The 19,938-nt window shown below is 42.5% G+C and overlaps 1 gene segment (V, D, J or C); it reads left to right on the forward strand.

Annotated features, from left to right (window-relative positions):
- The window catches only part of LOC139229031 (Ig heavy chain C region, membrane-bound form-like), a 179,523-nt gene that overhangs the window by 115,079 nt on the left and 44,506 nt on the right, over window positions 1-19,938 (forward strand). Inside the window, 2 exon segments of the C gene segment in view lie at window positions 18,333-18,653; window positions 19,074-19,394. Of these exon segments, the coding sequence occupies window positions 18,333-18,653; window positions 19,074-19,394 (642 nt within the window).

Consider the following 19,938-nt stretch of genomic DNA (forward strand, 5'->3'; position numbering starts at 1 on the left):
CCCGTTTTGCATATGGGACCTTGTCTGAAGCCTTGCTAAAGTCCATGTCGGCTACATCAAATGCACTGCCGTCATCAACTTTCTTTGCCCACCATCGAGGTTAGGCTAACTGACCTGTAATTACTAAATCTATCCTTTTCTCCCGTTTTAAACAATGGTATAACGTTAGCAGCCATGGCGCCATGCCTGTGGACAAATAGGTTGGAAAATGATAACCGGAATCTCCGCTATTTCCTCACCTGTCTTGCATAACAGCCTGGGATGCATTTCATCCGAGCCTGGCGATTTATCTAATTTCAAAGATGTTAAACTCCATAATACTTCCTCTCTCACAATGTTTATCTGATCTAATATTTGCTCCTTAATTTCAATGCCTGCATCGTCCCTCTCTTTTTTATGAAGACAAACGCAAAGTATTCATTAAGAACCATATTCACGTTTTCCACCTCTACACACATTTACCGTTTTGGTTTTTAATCGGTCATACACTTACTATTTATGTATTTATTTATTTTTATGTATATACTCTTTATGTATTTATGTATATACTCTTACTATTTATGTATTTCTAAAACATGTTTGAGTTTTCCATTATATTACTTGCCAATATTTTTCTCGGCCTATCTTTGCTTTCCTAATTTCCTTTTTAATTTCACCCCTGCGCTTGTTACACTCCTCTAGGTTTTCTGCAATATTTCGCTTTGGATATCTGAAATAAGCTTCCCTTTTTGCTTCATCTTACCTTCGGTTGTTTCGGTCAGAGCTACTGCAGCTTGTGTTCTGCCATGGTGATAGACCCGTGGTGTCAACTCTGGACATCTGTAGACCAGATAAAGGCTGTTACCGGCTTTGTGCTGATGGAGGAGCGACCTGGCATCCGCCCCATTACTTGTATGGTGCTAAGGCGGATGGACAAGCCCCTATCAACCAGCAGGGGTCCATGTTCGCATTGGATGTGTCGCTGGTACACAGAGGTTGAATTAATTATATTTATAATGTTAGGCAACTGAAGTGTCAATGCGAAGTAACTAAATTCACAGATAACACCAAGCTTGAGTGATTATGAAATTCGCTTGTGCAGTGAGAATATTAAATATACAGCTCTACGCGGTATGCACCGAATATTTAGAAATACCTACAGGTTACATCACGGAATCAGATCAGTAGACCCAATCAGTCAGTGTTGGTGTTTACCCTCCACATACGCAAATTGTTCTAATCACATGTACCCGTCCTCATCCACATTCCTTTAATACTCTGTGCTACAGCAACTTCTCCAATTCAATCGTGAATATTGACAACGTTCCTGCCCCACGCATTAATCCTGGAAGTGAATGCCACAGTCTCCCAACTCTCTGTGTGAAGACGTTTTTGTTAATGCCTCCCCTCTTTAATAACCTCTTTATATCTACCCTGTCGCATTCTTTCATAATTTCAAACATGTTGTTTTAATGACCCGTAATCTAATTTATCTTAAAGAAAACTGAGCAATTTTCAAATCTTTTTGCATATTTATATCTCATCATTCCAGTCAGCATGCTAGTGATTCTGTGTTCTCCACTCTTTAAATCCTCAATGTCCATATTATAGTGTGGAGCCGAATACTGCACACAATTCCCTAGCTGAAGTCTTATTCAGGTTTTTTATAGACTCAACATTGCCTCTTGGTTTTTATATTCTATATCTCTTAAGATAAAATCTAGATTCCCATTAGCTTTTTATTAGCCTTATCAAGTTGAGTTGCCTACTTCTCTTCCACTGCACGGAGCCTACTTCCATTCAGGGTATAATTAATATTCTATTTACAAAAATCCATCAACTCATACTTGCTGATATTGAATTCCATCTGACACTCATCAGCTCAGTCCTCCTTTGTATCAATACTCCCTTTGCAGCTTCCGTTGGTCTAATAAATAATTAACGATACCTCCTTTTTTGGTGTCATGTTCAAATTTCGGCACCACTCTCCCTAGTCATGGATCCATATGTTTGACATAAGCGGTGAATGGTGGAATCCCCAGGATCGCTTCCTTTGGGATTCCTTCATCCAACCCCTTCGAATATAACGAGCTCTCGCTTTCTTCTCTAATCTCTATTAATGGAGTGGACTATGCACTCTTTAATTCTGTACTCGTTACCCTTTACTTAATTTCCGTGGTAGTAACTTGTCAAAGGCTTCCTTAAAGTCCAAATACATTACCAACTAGATGACGAAAGATCAAGGGACCACATTGATGTGGAGTATTACACAGATACTCGACACAAGTCTGTTTTGGAGAAAAGAATCCTTTATTAAGTACTCCATCGAGGGAGAGACAGCGTCTACATGAGTTCAGTAACTCGGTGACCCAAACCAGCTGTTCTCTCGAACAATCGTTGGGTTACTGCTTTTATATAGTCAAAATACATGCAAAATCATGAAGTTACGCACGGAGTCTTTCCATTTGTTGTTTCCCTGCTGCGTCACAAAATTTTCGCCTAACTACTATGATTACAAATATTAATTGGTTAATAAAATTATATTGACAGCAAACTTTGTTACCTCCACTGTGTGCCTTTTATCTGATTATGTGCCACATCATTCTCAGGTCTGCAAACTCTTGTCCTCTTGACCTAACTGCTTTTAATCAGTTGAAATGTTCTTTAATCGTCTTTTGTTTCCCGTAATCTCTTACCACCCCATGTGACCTAGCCTTGGAGTGTATTTTTCCCAACTGTCTGGTTTATACTGTGATAAGATGATTTATCTTCCTGACAGTTCTAATTTTATCATTTTCCCTGTGTTTGTAGCATGTATTTTTTTATTTTTTTCTCACAGCCTTGCTTTTGATTTTTAAATTTACTTAATATTTCCCCTTTGATTAATTAGGTTCTCTCTACTTAAATTTTTTTTTGACACACAGCACAACCCAAACTGCAGCTCTGGTTGTATTAACGTGGCTGGTGTCGAGCTCATAAGAACATAAGAATTAGGAACAGGAGTAGGCCATCTAGCCCCTCGAGCCTGCTCCGCCATTCAACAAGATCATGGCTGATCTGGCCGTGGACTCAGCTCCACTGACCTGCCCGCTCCCTGTAACCCTTAATTCCCTTATTGGTTATAAATCCATCTATCTGTGATTTGAATACATTCAATGAGCTAGCCTCAACTGCTTTCTTGGGCAGAGAATTCCACAGATTCACAACCCTCTGGGAGAAGAAATTCCTTCTCAACTCGGTTTTAAATTGGCTCCCCCGTATTTTGAGGCTGTGCCCCCTAGTTCTAATCTCCCCGACCAGTGGAAACAACCTCTCTGCCTCTATCTTGTCTATCCCTTTCATTATTTTAAATGTTTCTATAAGATCACCCCTCATCCTTCTGAACTCCAACGAGTAAAGACCCAGTCTGCTCAATCTATCATCATAAGGTAAACCTCTCATCTCCGGAATCAGCCTAGTGAATCGTCTCAGTATCAAAGCTAGTATATCCTTCCTTAAGTAAGGTGACCAAAACTGCATGCAGTACTCCAGGTGCGGCCTCACTAATACCCTATACAGTTGCAGCAGGACCTCCCTGCTTTTGTACTCCATCCCTCTCGCAATGAAGGCCAACATTCCATTCACTTTCCTGATTACCTGCTGCACCTGCAAATTAACTTTTTGGGATTCATGCACAAGGACCACCAGGTTCCTCTGCACCGCAGCATGTTATAATTTCTCCCCATTCAAATAATATTCCCTTTTACTGGGTTTTTTTCCAAGGTGGATGACCTCACATTTTCCGACATTGTATTCCATCTGCCAAACCTTAGCCCATTCGCTTAACCTATCTAAATCTCTTTGCAGCCTCTCTGTGTCCTCTACACAACCCGCTTTCCCACTAATCTTTGTATCATCTGCAAATTTTGTTACACTACACTCTGTCCCCTCTTCGAGGTCATCTATGTATATTATAAACAGTTGTGGTCCCAGCACCGATCCCTGTGGCACACCACTAACCACCGATTTCCAACCCGAAAAGGACCCATTTATCCCGACTCTCTGCTTTCTGTTAGCCAGCCAATTCTCTATCCATGCTAATACATTTCCGCTGACTCCGTGTACCTTTATCTTCTGCACTAACCTTTTGCGTGGCATCTTATCGAATGCCTTTTGGAAATCCAAATACACCACATCCATCGGTACACTTCTATCCCCCATGCTCGTTATATCCTCAAAGAATTCCAGTAAATTAGTTAAACATGATTTCCCCTTCATGAATCCATGTTGCGTCTGCTTGATTGCACTATTCCTATCTAGATGTCCCGCTATTTCTTCCTTAATGATAGCTTCAAGCATTTTCCCCACTACAGATGTTAAACTAACCGGCCTATAGTTACCTGCCTTTTGTCTGCCCCCTTTTTTAAACAGAGGCGTTACATTAGCTGTTTTTCAATCTGTTGGTACCTCCCCAGAGTCCAGAGAATTTTGGTAGATTATAACGAATGCATCTGCTATAACTTCCGCTGTCTCTTTTATTACCCTGGGATGCATTTCATCCGGACAAGGGGATATGTCTACCTTGAGTCCCATTAGCCTATCCAGCACTACCTCCCTAGTGATAGTGATTATCTCAAGGTCCTCCCTTCCCACATTCCCATGACCAGCAATTCTTGACATGGTTTTTGTGTCTTCCACTGTGAAGACCGAAGCAAAATAATTGTTTAAGGTCTCAGCCATTTCCACATTTCCCATTATTAAATCCCCCTTCTCATCTTCTAAGGGACCAACATTTACTTTAGTCACTCTTTTCCGTTTTATATATCGGTAAAAGCTTTTACTATCTGTTTTTATGTTTTGCGCAAGTTTACTTTCGTAATCTATCTTTCCTTTCTTTATTGCTTTCTTAGTCATTCTTTGCTGTCGTTTAAAATTTTCCCAATCTTCTAGTTTCCCACTAACCTTGGCCACCTTATACGCATTGGTTTTTAATTTGATACTCTCGCTTATTTCCTTCGTTATCCACGGCTGGTTATCCCTTCTCTTACCGCCCTTCTTTTTCACTGGAATATAGTTTTGTTGAGCACTATGAAAGAGCTCCTTAAAAGTCCTCCACTGTTCCTCAATTGTACCACCGTTTAGTCTGTGTTTCCAGTCTACTTTAGCCAACTCTGCCCTCATCCCACTGTAGTCCCCTTTGTTTAAGCATAGTACGCGCGTTTGAGCCACTACTTCCTCACCCTCAATCTGTATTATAAATTCAACCATACTGTGATCACTCATTCCGAGAGGATCTTTTAGTAGGAGATCATTTATTATTCCTGTCTCATTACACAGGACCAGATCTAAGATAGCTTGCTCCCTTGTAGGTTCTGTAACATACTGTTCGAAGAAACAATCCCGTATGCATTCTATGAATTCCTCCTCAAAGCTACCCCGTGCGATTTGATTTGACCAATCGATATGTAGGTTAAAATCCCCCATGATTACTGCCATTCCTTTTTCACATGCCTCCATTATTCCCTTGATTATTGCCCGCCCCACCATGAAGTTATTATTTGGGAGCCTATAAACTACGCCCAGCAGTGACTTTTTCCCCTTACTATCTCTAATCACCATCCACAATGATTCAACATTTTGTTCATTAGAGCCAATATCGTCTCTCACAACTGCCCTGATATCATCCTTTATTAACAGAGCTACCCCACCTCCTTTCTCTTCTTGTCTATCTTTCCGAATTGTCAGATACCCCTGTATGTTTAATTCCCAGTCTTGGCCCCCCTGCAACCACGTTTCTGTAATGGCCACCAAATCATACCCATTTGTAATGATTTGTGCCATCAACTCATTTACTTTATTTTGAATGCTGCGTGCGTTTAGGTAGAGTGTTTTAATACTAGTTTTTAAACGATGATTTTTAGTTTTGACCCCTCCTGCAGCCCCTTTATATTCATACATATTTATATTCACCAGCTCAGGGCTGGTGGTCATTTGCCGCGGGGTGGGGTGAAGTGGTGGTGGGGGGGGGGGGGCGGAGTGCTTATTTTGTCACAGTAAAGGAATGAGAGGTTCAGTTGTAATTATTTGAGTTGTAATTATTCTGCGGCCGCAACCGAGACTCCAGGATGGTATGTTGCCTCCCTGGTGCAAGGGTCAAGGATGTCTCGGAGCGGGTGCAGGACATTCTGAAATGGGAGGGAGAACAGCCAGTTGTCGTGGTGCACATTGGTACCAACGACATAGGCAAAAAAAGGGATGAGGTCCTACGAAACGAATTTAAGGAGCTAGGAGCTAAATTAAAAAGTAGGACCTCAAAAGTAGTAATCTCGGGATTGCTACCAGTGCCACGTGATAGTCAGAGTAGGAATCGCAGGATAGCGCAGATGAATATGTGGCTTGAGCTGTGGTGCAGCAGGGAGGGATTCAAATTCCTGGGGCATTGGGACCGGTTCTGGGGGAGGTGGGACCAGTACAAACCGGACGGTCTGCACCTGGGCAGGACTGGAACCAATGTCCTAGGGGGAGTGTTTGCTAGTGCTGTTGGGGAGGATTTAAACTAATATGGCAGGGGGATGGGAACCAATGCAGGGAGACAGAGGGAAACAAAAAGGAGCCAAAAGCAAAAGACAGAAAGGAGATGAGGAAAAGTGTAGGGCAGAGAAACCCAAGGCAAAGAACAAAAAGGGCCACTGTACAGCAAAATTCTAAAAGGACAAAGGGTGTTAATAAAACAAGCCTGAAGGCTTTGTGTCTTAATGCAAGGAGTATCCGCAATAAGGTGGATGAATTAATTGTGCAAATAGATGTTAACAAATATGATGTGATTGGGATTACGGAGACGTGGCTCCAGGATGATCAGGGCTGGGAACTCAACATTCAGGGGTATTCAACATTCAGGAAGGATAGAATAAAAGGAAAAGGAGGTGGGGTAGCATTGCTGGTTAAAGAGGAGATTAATGCAATAGTTAGGAAAGACATTAGCTTGGATGATGTGGAATCTATATGGGTAGAGCTGCAGAACACCAAAGGGCAAAAAACGTTAGTAGGAGTTGTGTACAGACCTCCAAACAGTAATAGGGATGTTGGGGAGGGCATCAAACAGGAAATTAGGGGTGCATGCAATAAAGGTGCAGCAGTTATAATGGGTGACTTTAATATGCACATAGATTGGGCTAGCCAAACTGGAAGCAATACGGTGGAGGAGGATTTCCTGGAGTGCATAAGGGATGGTTTTCTAGACCAATATGTTGAGGAACCAACTAGGGGGGAGGCCATCTTAGACTGGGTGTTGTGTAATGAGAGAGGATTAATTAGCAATCTCATTGTGCGAGGCCCCTTGGGGAAGAGTGACCATAATATGGTGGAATTCTGCATTAGGATGGAGAATGAAACAGTAATTTCAGAGACCATGGTCCAGAACTTAAAGAAGGGTAACTTTGAAGGTATGAGGCGTGAATTGGCTAGGATAGATTGGCGAATGATACTTAGGGGGTTGACTGTGGATGGGCAATGGCAGACATTTAGAGACCGCATGGATGAAGTACAACAATTGTACATTCCTGTCTGGCGTAAAAATAAAAAGGGGAAGGTGGCTCAACCGTGGCTATCTAGGGAAATCAGGGATAGTATTAAAGCCAAGGAAGTGGCATACAAATTGGCCAGAAATAGCAGCGAACCTGGGGACTGGGAGAAATTTAGAACTCAGCAGAGGAGGACAAAGGGTTTGATTAGGACAGGGAAAATGGAGTACGAGAAGAAGCTTGCAGGGAACATTAAGGCGGATTGCAAAAGTTTCTATAGGTATGTAAAGAGAAAAAGGTTGGTGAAGACAAACGTAGGTCCCCTGCAGTCAGAATCAGGGGAAGTCATAACGGGGAGCAAAGAAATGGCGGATCAATTGAACAAGTACTTTGGTTCGGTATTCACTAAGGAGGATACAAACAACCTTCCGGATATAAAAGGGGTCAGAGGGTCTAGTAAGGAAGAGGAACTGAGGGAAATCTTTATTAGTCGGGAAATTGTGTTGGGGAAATTGATGGGATTGAAGGCCGATAAATCCCCAGGGCCTGATGGACTGCATCCTAGAGTACTTAAGGAGGTGGCCTTGGAAATAGCGGATGCATTGACAGTCATTTTCCAACATTCCATTGACTCTGGATCAGTTCCTATGGAGTGGAGGGTAGCCAATGTAACCCCACTTTTTAAAAAAGGAGGGAGAGAGAAAACAGGGAATTATAGACCGGTCAGCCTGACCTCAGTAGTGGGTAAAGTGATGGAATCAATTATTAAGGATGTCATAGCAGTGCATCTGGAAAATGGTGACATGATAGGTCCAAGTCAGCATGGATTTGTGAAAGGGAAATCATGCTTGACAAATCTTCTGGAATTTTTTGAGGATGTTTCCAGTAAAGTGGACAAGGGAGAACCAGTTGATGTGGTATATTTGGACTTTCAGAAGGCTTTCGACAAGGTCCCACACAAGAGATTAATGTGCAAAGTTAAAGCACATGGGATTGGGGGTAGTGTGCTGACGTGGATTGAGAACTGGTTGTCAGACAGGAAGCAAAGAGTAGGAGTAAACGGGTACTTTTCAGAATGGCAGGCAGTGACTAGTGGAGTGCCGCAAGGTTCTGTGCTGGGGCCCCAGCTGTTTACATTGTACATTAATGATTTAGACGAGGGGATTAAATGCAGTATCTCCAAATTTGCGGATGATACTAAGTTGGGTGGCAGTGTGAGCTGCGAGGAGGATGCTATTAGGCTGCAGAGTGACTTGGATAGGTTAGGTGAGTGGGCAAATGCATGGCAGATGAAGTATAATGTGGATAAATGTGAGGTTATCCACTTTGGTGGTAAAAACAGAGAGACAGACTATTATCTGAATGGTGACAGATTAGGAAAAGGGAAGGTGCAACGAGACCTGGGTGTCATGGTACATCAGTCATTGAAGGTTGGCATGCAGGTACAGCAGGCGGTTAAGAAAGCAAATGGCATGTTGGCCTTCATAGCGAGGGGATTTGAATACAGGGGCAGGGAGGTGTTGCTACAGTTGTACAGGGCCTTGGTGAGGCCACACCTGGAGTATTGTGCACAGTTTTGGTCTCCTAACTTGAGGAAGGACATTCTTGCTATTGAGGGAGTGCAGCGAAGGTTCACCAGACTGATTCCCGGGATGGCGGGACTGACCTATCAAGAAAGATTGGATCAATTGGGATTGTATTCACTGGAGTTCAGAAGAATGAGAGGGGACCTCATAGAAACGTTTAAAATTCTGACGGGTTTAGACAGGTTAGATGCAGAAAGAATGTTCCCAATGTTGGGGAAGTCCAGAACCAGGGGTCACAGTCTGAGGATAAGGGGTAAGCCATTTAGGACCGAGATGAGGAGAAACTTCTACACCCAGAGAGTGGTGAACCTGTGGAATTCTCTACCACAGAAAGTAGTTGAGGCCAATTCACTAAATATATTCAAAAGGGAGTTAGATGAAGTCCTTACTACTCGGGGGATCAAGGGTTATGGCGAGAAAGCAGGAAGGGGGTACTGAAGTTTCATGTTCAGCCATGAACTCATTGAATGGCGGTGCAGGCTAGAAGGGCTGAATGGCCTGCTCCTGCACCTATTTTCTATGTTTCTATGTTTCTATGAATGCTTTCTGCTGCATTCGCTGTGTCAAGCTCACATAAGAACATAAGAAGTAAGAGCAGGAGTAGGCCTTATGGTCTCTCGAGCCTGCTCCACCATTTAATACGATCAAGGCTGATCCAATCATGGACTCAGGTCCACTTCCCTGCCCGCTCCCCATAACCCCTTATTCCCTTATTGGTAAAGAAACTGTCAATCTCTTTGTTAAATATATTCAATGACCCAGCTTCCACAGCTCTCTGAGGCAGCGAATTTCACTGATGAAAAACCCTCTGAGAGAAGAAATTCCTCCTCATCTTTGTTTTAAATGGGTGGCCCCTTATTCTAAGATTATGCACCCTAGTTCTAGTCTCCCCTATCAGTTGAAACATCCTCTCTGCCTCCACCTTGTCAAGAACCCACATAATCTTATACATTTCGATAAGATCACCTCTCATTCTTCTGAATTCCAATGAGTGGAGAGAGGCCCAAAATACTGAACCTTTCCTCTTAAGTCAACACCCTCATCTCCAGAATCAATGTAGTGAAACTTCCCTGAACTGCCTCCAAAGCAAGTATATCCGTTCTTAAATATGGAAAACAAAACTGCACGCAGTATTCCAGGTGTGGCCTCACCAATACCTTGTATAACTGTAGCAAGACTTCCTTGCTTTTATACTCCACGGTTTTGCAATAAGGGCCAAGATTCAATTTCCCTTCCTGATTATTTGCTGTACCTGCATACTAACCTTTTGTGTCTCATGCACAATTGACCCCGGGTCCCGCTGTACTGCAACACTTTGCAATTTTTCTCCATTTAAATAATAACTTGCTCTTTGGTTTTTTTTATGCCAAAGTGCATAACCTCACACTTTCCAACATTATACTCCATCTGCAAAATTTTTGCCCACTCACTTAACTGTCTTTTGCAGATTTTTTGTGTCCTCCTCACTCATTGTTTTCCTCCCACCTTTGTATCATTAGCAAACTTGGGTACTTTACACTGGGTCCCGAGTGGATAAGTGTGAATATTATTATTCATATAGCATTAAAGTATTGACAAATTATTAAAGTAGGAAAGTATGGAAAAACAATCAGTGCAGATGCAAACAAATCAAAGACGGTTACCGTGCACCGTGCAGCGTGTTCTCTGGATCTCTTCATGCTAATCGGTGCAGGTGGCACCATTGTGACGATGGGGCGAGGGGACACAATACAGCCCATCACAGCCCGTGAGCTATACTCACTGCTATTGGCCTCTCCCTCCGCCCCATGTAAATAAACCCATTCTCTCGAGGTTTATAAGGTCGGTGTTCAGACACACACGGTTACACAGAACAGACGGTGTTGGGGTCTGGAGTTTGTTCTCATCAAATTGCTCTCCTCTGGTGAAAATACAATGAATATTTTCTGGGTTTCGGTCCTTTTAGCCTGGTTACCGAGTAAGTGATACTTAATAAAGAGATTAAATGTTAATTTTGATACAACTGTGTGGCTGCGTGTAGATTGTGGAAACTGTCCTGCCTTCAAACTCTTGTATTGTTTCAGATACGCGAAGCATTAAATATATTTTCCCCATTCAGGTGCCTTCGGTATAAGATTAGACCAAACACCAAGAACGGCAACGAAAAAAACAGGCGAATCCCTGACCATCAACTGCATCCTAACTGATACCAGCTTTCCTTTATACCGCACATTCTGGTACCGGAAAAATCTGGATTCATCAAATCGGAAAATTATCACGATTGGCGGACGATATGTTGAATCAGTCAACGAGGAAGCAAAGACATTTTCTCTGCAAATCAATGACCTGACAGTTGACGACAGTGCCATGTATGACTGCAACGCTGATAGTCATGGCGTTCGGGACCGTGGCCCCACAGTCACTCGGCCCATAGCGCAAACCTCTCCAACAGTTATCTGGTTTCCTACTCGTGAAGGTGGATCTACAATGTGCTTCTTACTCAAGGTTGTTACTGCCTAAAGTCTGCAATTAATTCCAATTCGATCTTTGGTTGAAATCTATCAGCTTTGCCTAATGTTAAATCAATGGACTGACTTCTTCACTGTTACAGGATTTCGCACTGCACATAGTAAATATCTGGATGGATAGAACCTGACCGAAATTGAAATGTATTAATGACTCTAATGTATCGGAAAGTCTCCTCGAGCGGCGTTGTTTTGGTGTATCTGTTACCGGACCTTTGCTTCAATGACCCTTTTTGAACTGGGCTGACTGGGAGCTGAATGACTGTGCCTCTTACGATGAATACGGAGCTGGCACCACACTGACTGTGAAATCTGGTAAGTGCCCTCTCTTGTAACTTTTATCGCTAAGGTTTTGTTAATAGAGGATATCCAGAATAAGTGTTCTGGTTTAAATGGTCTGAACCGCACGTCGCAATAGCTGAAGCTTTTTTTACTGACTCGGTTAGGTTCGCTGTCAGTTTATTTGGCTAAAACGTAAAATCTTTTGCAAAGGAGATTTTTCCCAATAATAAAATGAATTTGTAGTGAAATATATAATTTACCTCCAAACAAACCTATATTTAAATATATAACTCATAAGAACATCATAACATAAGAACTAGGAGAAGAAGTAGGCCATACGGCCCCTCGAGCCTGCTCTGCTATTTAATACAATCATGGCTGATCCGATCATGGATTCATGTGCACTTCCCTGCCTGCTCCCCATACCCCTTATTCCCTTATTGGTTAAGAAACTGTCTTAAATCTACTCAATGACCCAGCTTCCACAGCTCTCTGAGGCAGCGAATTCCAGAGATTCACAGAGAAGAAATTCCTCCTCATCTCAGTTTTAAATGGGTGGCCCCTTATTCTAAGATTATGCCCCCTAGATCTAGTCTCCCCTAACAGTGGAAACATCATCTCTGCATCCACCTTGTCAAGCCCACTCACGGTTCGATAAGATCACCTCTCATACTTCTGAATTCCAAGGAGTAGAGGCCCAAACTATTCAACCATTCCTCATAAGTCAACCCCATCATCACCGGAATCAACCGAGTGAACCATCTCAGGACTGCCTTCAAAGCAAGTATATCCTTTCTTAAATATGATAACTAAAACTGCACGCAGTATTCCAGGTGTGGCCTCACCAATACCCTGTATAGCTGCAGCAAGACTACGTTTTTTTTATACTCCATCCTCTTTCCAATAAACGCTAAGATTTCTTTGGCCTTCCTGATCACTTGCTGTACCTGCATACTAACCTTTTGTGTTTCATGCACAAGTACCCCCAGGTCCCGCTGTACTGCAGCACTTTGCAATTTTTCTCCACTTAAATAATAACTTGCTCTATGATTTTTTTTTGCCAAAGTGTATAACCTCACACTTTCCAACATTATACTCCATCTGCTAAATTTTTGCCCACTCACTTAGTCTGTCTATGTCGTTTTGCAGATTGTTTGTGTCCTCCTCATACATTGTTTCTCCTCCCATCTTTGTATCATCAACAAACTTGGCTACTTTACACTCGGTCCCTTCTTCCAAGTCATTAATATAGATTGTAAATAGTTGGCATCCCAGCACCGATCCCTGTGGCACACTACTAGTTACTGATTGCCAATCTGAGAATGAACCATTCATCCCGATTTTGTTTTCTGTAGTTAGTCAGTCCTCTATCCCTGCTAATATATTACCCCCAACCCCGTGAACTTTTATCTTGTGCCGTAACCTTTTATGTGGCACCTTATTGAATGCCTTCTGGAAGTCCAAATACACAACATCTACTGGTTCCCCTTTATCCACCCTGTTCATTACATCCTCAAAGAATTCCAGCAAATTTGTCAAACATGACTTCCTTTTCATAAATCCATGCTGACTCTGCCTGACTGAATTATGTTTTCCAACTGTCCTGCTGCTGCTTCTTTAATAATTGATTCCTACATTTTGCAAACCACAGATGTTAAGCTCACTGGTCTAAATTTTCCTGCTTTTTGTCTGCCTCCTTTTTTTAAATAGTGGCATTATATTTGCAGTTTGCCAATCTGCTAGGACCTCCCCAGCATCCAGGGAATGTTGGTAAATTACAAGCAATGCATCCACTATCCCTGCTGCTACTTCTCTTAAGACGCTAGGATGCAAGTCATCAGGCCCAGGTGTTTTATCAGCCTTTAGTCCCATTAACTTACTGAGTACCACCTCCTTCGTGATTGTGATTGTGTTAAGTTCCTCCCCTCCTATAGCCCCTTGACTATCCACTGTTGGGATATTGTCAGTGTCCTCTACCGCAAAGACAGCTACAAAATATTTGTTCAGAGTATCTTCCATCTCCATGTTCCCCATTATTAATTCCCCAGTCTCATCCTATAACGGACCAACATTTAGCCACTCTTTTCCTTTTTCTATACCTAAAGAAACTCTTGCTATCTGTTTTTTTTCCATGCTAGTTTACTTACATAGAATATCTTCCCTTTCAATCATTTTTTTAAATCCTTGTTGGCTTTTAAAAGCTTCCCAATCTTCTGTCCTCTCACTAATTTTGGCCACTTTGTATGCCATTTTTAAAAATTGGATACCGTCCTTTATTTATTTAGTTAGCCACGGATGGTTATCTTTTCTTTTACATCCTCCTCAAAGGAATATATTTTTCTTGAGTTGTGAAATATCTCCTTAAATGTATGCCACTGTTCATCAACCATCTTACACTTTAATCTATTTTCCCAATCCATTTTCGCCAACTCTGCCCTTATATCTTTGTAGTCTCCTTTATTTAAGCTTAGTACGCTGGTTTGAGATCCAACTTTCTGACCATCCTTCTGAGTTTGAAATTCAACCATGCTATGATTATTCATTCCTTGCTATGAGATTGTTAATTAATCCTCTCTCATTACACAGGACCAGATCAAAAATAGCCTGCCCTCTGGTTGGTTCCATTACATACTGCTCAAGGAACCCATCCCTTAAGCACTCTATGAACTCTTCCTCAAGGCTACCCTGACCAACTTGATTTGTCCAATTAATATGGAGATTAAAATCACCCATGATTATTGCTGTTCACTTTTTACAAGCCCCCACTATTTCTTGGTTTATACTCTGACCAACAGAGTTGCTACTGTTAGGGGGCCTATAGACTATGCCCACCAGTGATTTTTCCCCTTATTATTGCTTACCTCCACCTAAACTGTTTCAATATCCTGATCATTTGAGGCAATATAATTTCTCACTATTGCAGTGATTTAATCCTTTATCAACAGAGCTACACCACCTCCTTTTCCTGTCTGTTCTTCCGGATTGTCAAGTACCCCTGAATATTTAGTTCCCAGTCCTGGTCACCTTGCAACCACGACTCTGTAATGGCTATCAAATCATGTTGATTTGTATCTATTTGTGCCGTCAACTCATCTATTTTGTTACAAATGCTACGTGCATTTAGATAAAGAGCCTTTAAATTTGTTTTACCCTTTTTTCCTGCTTGTTTCCTCTCTCATTCAAATTCTCTTTCTTTATTTTTGCTTTCTAATTTCAGCTTTACATCCTCCCTACTGAATGTATTTTCAGGTTGCCATCCCCTTGCCAAGCTAATTTAAGCCCTCCCCAACAGCACTATCAACCCCCCTCCCTCCTCATGAGGACATTGGACCTGGCTCTGTTGAGGTGCATCCCGTCCAGCTTGTGCAGGTCCCACCTCCCCCAGAAGTGGCCCCATTGCTTCATGAAATTAAATCCCTCCCATCTGCATCATCTCTCCAGCCATGCATTCATCTGCTTTATCCTTCTGTGTCTGTACTCACTAGCACATGGCAACGGGAGTAATCCAGAGATTACTACCTTTTGAAGTCCAACTTTGTAATTTCTCTCCTAGCTCCCTCACCTCTGCCTGTGCGATGTCATCCCTATTTCTACCAATGTCATTGGTCCTGATATGGACCACAGCCTTTGGCTGTTCACCCTCTCCCCGCAGAATGCCCTGCAGCAGCTTGGTGACATCCTTGACCCTGGCACCAGGAGGCATCATATCATCCTGGAGTCACGTCTATGGCCACAGAAATGCATGTCTGCTCCCCTGACTATCAAATCCCCTGCCACTATAGCTCTTCCATTCTTCTTCCTTCCCCCCTCCCCCCACCCTGTGCAGCTGAGCCACCTGTGGTGCCATGGATTTGGATCTGGCTGCACTCCCCAGAGCCACTATCGCCCTCAATAGTACTCAGAACATAGTACCTGTTCGAGAGCGAGATGGACTCAGGGGACTCCTGCACTACCTCCTCTTCTGTCTGGCATTCACCCAATCCCTATCTGCCTGCTCACTCTTATGCTGCAGGGTGACCACCTCTAGAAATGCACTATCCACATAGCTCTCAGTCTCACGACTGCAGCCACTGCTCAAGCTCCAAAATGCGGAGCTCAAGTTGGTGCAGCTGGAGACACCTCCTGCACACATGGTCTTCTTGGCTGTATGAAGTATCCAGGATTTCCCACTTGCCGCAGGATGTGCAATCCATGGGACTGAGCTGCCCTGCCATCCCTCTGCTTAGACTCAGAACTAGCAAGTAGAACTAAACTCTAAACCTTAGCAAAACACACCCAACTGCTTCAACAAACATCTGATTTAATTAATTAATTTTCCTTAGAAAATAAAGATATCTATTTAATTGTAGTTCCTAACTTACACCAATGCCCAAGGTTTTTTTTTAAAACAGATTTCATACAGCAGTGAGGAAGTTAGATGAATTATGAAGATAGGTTGAGTAGTTTGGGCCTATACTCGTTGGAGTTCAGAAGAATGAGAAATGATCTTATCGAAACATATAAGATTATGAGGGGGCTTGACAAGATGAATGCAGAGAGGATATTTCCACTCATAGAGGAAACTAAATCTATGGGACATAGTCTCAAAATAAGGGGTAACCCATCTAAACTGAGATGAGGAGGGATTTATTCTCTGAGGGTAGTAAATCTATGGAATTCTCTGCCCCAGAGAGCTTTGGAGGCTGGGCCATTGAATATATTTAAGGCAGAGATAGACTGATTTTTGAGTGATGAGGGAATAAAGGGTTATGGGGAGTGGGCAGGAAAGTGGAGCTGAGTCCATGATCATATCAGCCATGATCTTATTGAAAGGCAGAGCAGGCTCAAGGGGCCAAATGGCGGACTCCTGCTTCTATTTCTTATGTTCTTATATACACTGTTAATGCATATCCACAGAGAATGGTCACATGAGAGAGATACTGAAGTTGACCATTGGAGCCTGTACCGGAGCTAACACTAACAGCAGCATTTTAATTAGCACCTTGAAGCGCTTCATGCCGCTTCAGTGTTGTAAGGAAACCGACAGGAAATGAATATAAACTTGCCCATTGTCTTTAGTTTAGAAACTAAGGTGAAGATTTCAGTGTTAAAATCAGCCCATTTCTTACACGTGAAATTTCCATTGTTGATTGCTTCAAAGTCGCTCCATGTTCAGACTCAGTTTTCTGTTTAAATTTGTGGAGATGATTCATTTTATTACTTTGTTACCTGACATTCTCAATAATTACAGCACTCCTAATAGACAATTTTACTGCCAAAGGATAGTAATTTTGGGGAATAAAAATATAGCAAAACCCCTTCAAATAAGAGCGATCTTATGAAGGGATGGTGTCTTAACATGATTGAATCAGGGATCCCAGTACATAATATGTTCACGTTGAGAGTCTGGGAGGAGACAGTGGAAGTGATTATACGCAGTCCGGCAACTACAACATTCCCCTCCGGAGCACTGTCATCATTGAGAGAAATGGACCAATTTTACAATGTTGGACATGCACAGTGGACACGCCATTTTGGTCCAGTGTGTGGATGTTGGGAATTTCAGGGTTGAAGTCATCGGGAATATAATGAAGGCGGCTTCTATCATTTTCCGAGTAAGACATTAGCTTTTAATGAAAATAATGAGGGGGAAAGTTTATTCTTTTAGATGTTATCTCCCGCATAAATAAATTAACGACTGGCCAGAGTGAATATTTGACTTTAAAAATTGAACCTGTTTTACAATTTCTGGTAGTAATTTCCTTAATGTTGTCAAGGTACGGATACCTGAGGACATTTCCACTATCACTAATGACAATATCGAACACTGCTGGTCAGGTATCTCATCATAAAATTATAGTTTCTTCATTTTCATTTTTCAAACAATGGTGTATTTAACCTCAACATACCAACAACGATCCTTCCTCGCCCCGAGTGGTAGCTCCTATGTTTCTCTAAACACATTCTACTCTAAGTGAGATAGCGAAAGCGGTGTCAAATGTAACGGAGTATGTGATGGTTGGTGCTGGTGCTGAGGGCACGATTCCGTCCATTGGCTAGACCCAGTCAAGCTCAATTCAGACCCAAACTTTAGCAATGCAATAGAGAGGACTTTTGGTCACTTTATATGAGCAGTACTGGAACCTGCCACATATAGGCCACAGGGCGGCGTTTGTCCTCCAGCATCAGTCAGTCTGATGGGTGAAGGTTTGCCTCACCAGAGCGGGGACAGTCAGCCCCCATTAAATATCAGGCAGGGAAACTCTTAGTCTGTGGAATAAATGATCGGAAATATTATTGAGGGCATCATCCAAAGAAGGCAGGAGGCCAAAAGCAACTCGATCAGAATGGGGAACCAACTTACTAGCTCAGAAGAAATAATCTGAAAACTCATAATTCACTACAGTAAGTGGAAACATTCACAGCTCTTGGAGTGAGCTGCTGTTGTTGCTTCCCGTGGTTTTACCATGACAGTTTGAAATAACCATTCCCTCTTTTTCTAGATGGTTGTCGTGAGGCAGACATTTCTGTCAAGATACTGAACCCTCTCTTTGAAGAGATTTGGACCCAGCAGACAGCGACCATTGGCTGTGAAGTCGTGTTCAGCGATTTAGAAAAAGTCAGCGTGTCCTGGCTAGTGGGTGGTAGTCGGAGAACGGAAGGAGTAGAGACTCTAACTCCTGAATGGAGTGGAAGTAAATCCGCCATCGTTAGCAAACTGAAAGTCGCCGCGGCGGAGTGGGACAGCGGGGCTGAATATCTGTGTTTCGTAGAGGCTAGCGAATTGCCAACTCCAGTGAAAATCTCCACCAGGAAAGCCAAGGGTAAGCACAGAAAATATTCGTTCGGAGACTGAACCAAAGATCAATGGTCGGTACGAATAATCCGGTGTCTTCAATAAATGCTCCTTTAGTCAGTGAAATACAGTCTGTGACCCTGCTATTCACCACACGGGTAAAGACCAGCATGAAAAATATAACCGGTTTGAAACTGTTGCGTCCCAACACTGCCAGTGCTTTATAAATTGGTGGCTGTCTCCAACTCTTTGCAAACAGACATCATACCACAATAAATCTACCAATGAGAAAGACCATTTAAATACACCTCTGACCAGGCAGATAAATGTGTAAACTCTCACAGATAGGACTTGACGCCAAATGCGGAGTTTCAGTTAAAGAGGGGGACGGGAAGTGAAGACTGGACAAGAGATAGACACAATTTAACAAATATTGCTCTCTTTGCAGTTGGTGAAATGCATCGTCCTAAAGTCTACGTGCTACATCCATCACCAGACGAGATTGACACTGAGCAGACGGCTACGCTGGTGTGCCTGGCCAACGGTTTTTACCCTGCCGAGATTTACATGGCTTGGATGGTCAATGACACCCTGTTGGATTCAGCTTCCCCGAGCCAACCGGACAAGGAGAATAAAACCGGTTCCAGCTCCATTGGCAGCAGACTAAGACTGACTGCGGCGGAGTGGAACAGCGGCGCAACTTACTCCTGCTTAGTGGGACACCCGTCCCTCAAAATGAATTTAATCAGAAGTATCAATAAATCTCACGGTAAACCTACTTTAGTTAACGTTTCACTTGTTCTAACCGACAGTTTTACATCGTGTTCATAATCCCCCATTACCCCGCTCCGTGTTTGAGTAGATGTTTCCTATAGAAATGTTGCTGCTGTGATGTTCATCACTGTTTGTGCTTCTTAATCAGCGAATCTCCCATTACCCTTCGTCACTGTCACCCTCCAGATCAGATACCAATTGATGATATATTTCGTTAATATGTGAAACTATATCAATAATTGTGGTTGCAATCCGATAACCACGAATACACTTAGTACCGTTTTATACAGGCTGCACTATTTCTGAAGATCCCTTGAAGGGTTTCGTGACGTTGTTGGATACATATGAAACTGAGCTTTAGTCTCTTGTGACTCCACTTCTTGTAATAAATGCAGAATATAAACCTTCTTGTCTTCCCGAATTTTTGTTTGTATGCGTGTGGTCTTGGTGATGATGATTTACAACTTGATCTAGGCACATGTTGAACCATTGTTTAATATTTTGCCTGTGGGGGACGTTCTCATTGCCCCACTTTGTGG

The sequence above is a fragment of the Pristiophorus japonicus genome, chromosome 18 (assembly GCF_044704955.1).
Source record: "Pristiophorus japonicus isolate sPriJap1 chromosome 18, sPriJap1.hap1, whole genome shotgun sequence".
Lineage (NCBI taxonomy): Eukaryota > Metazoa > Chordata > Chondrichthyes > Pristiophoridae > Pristiophorus > Pristiophorus japonicus.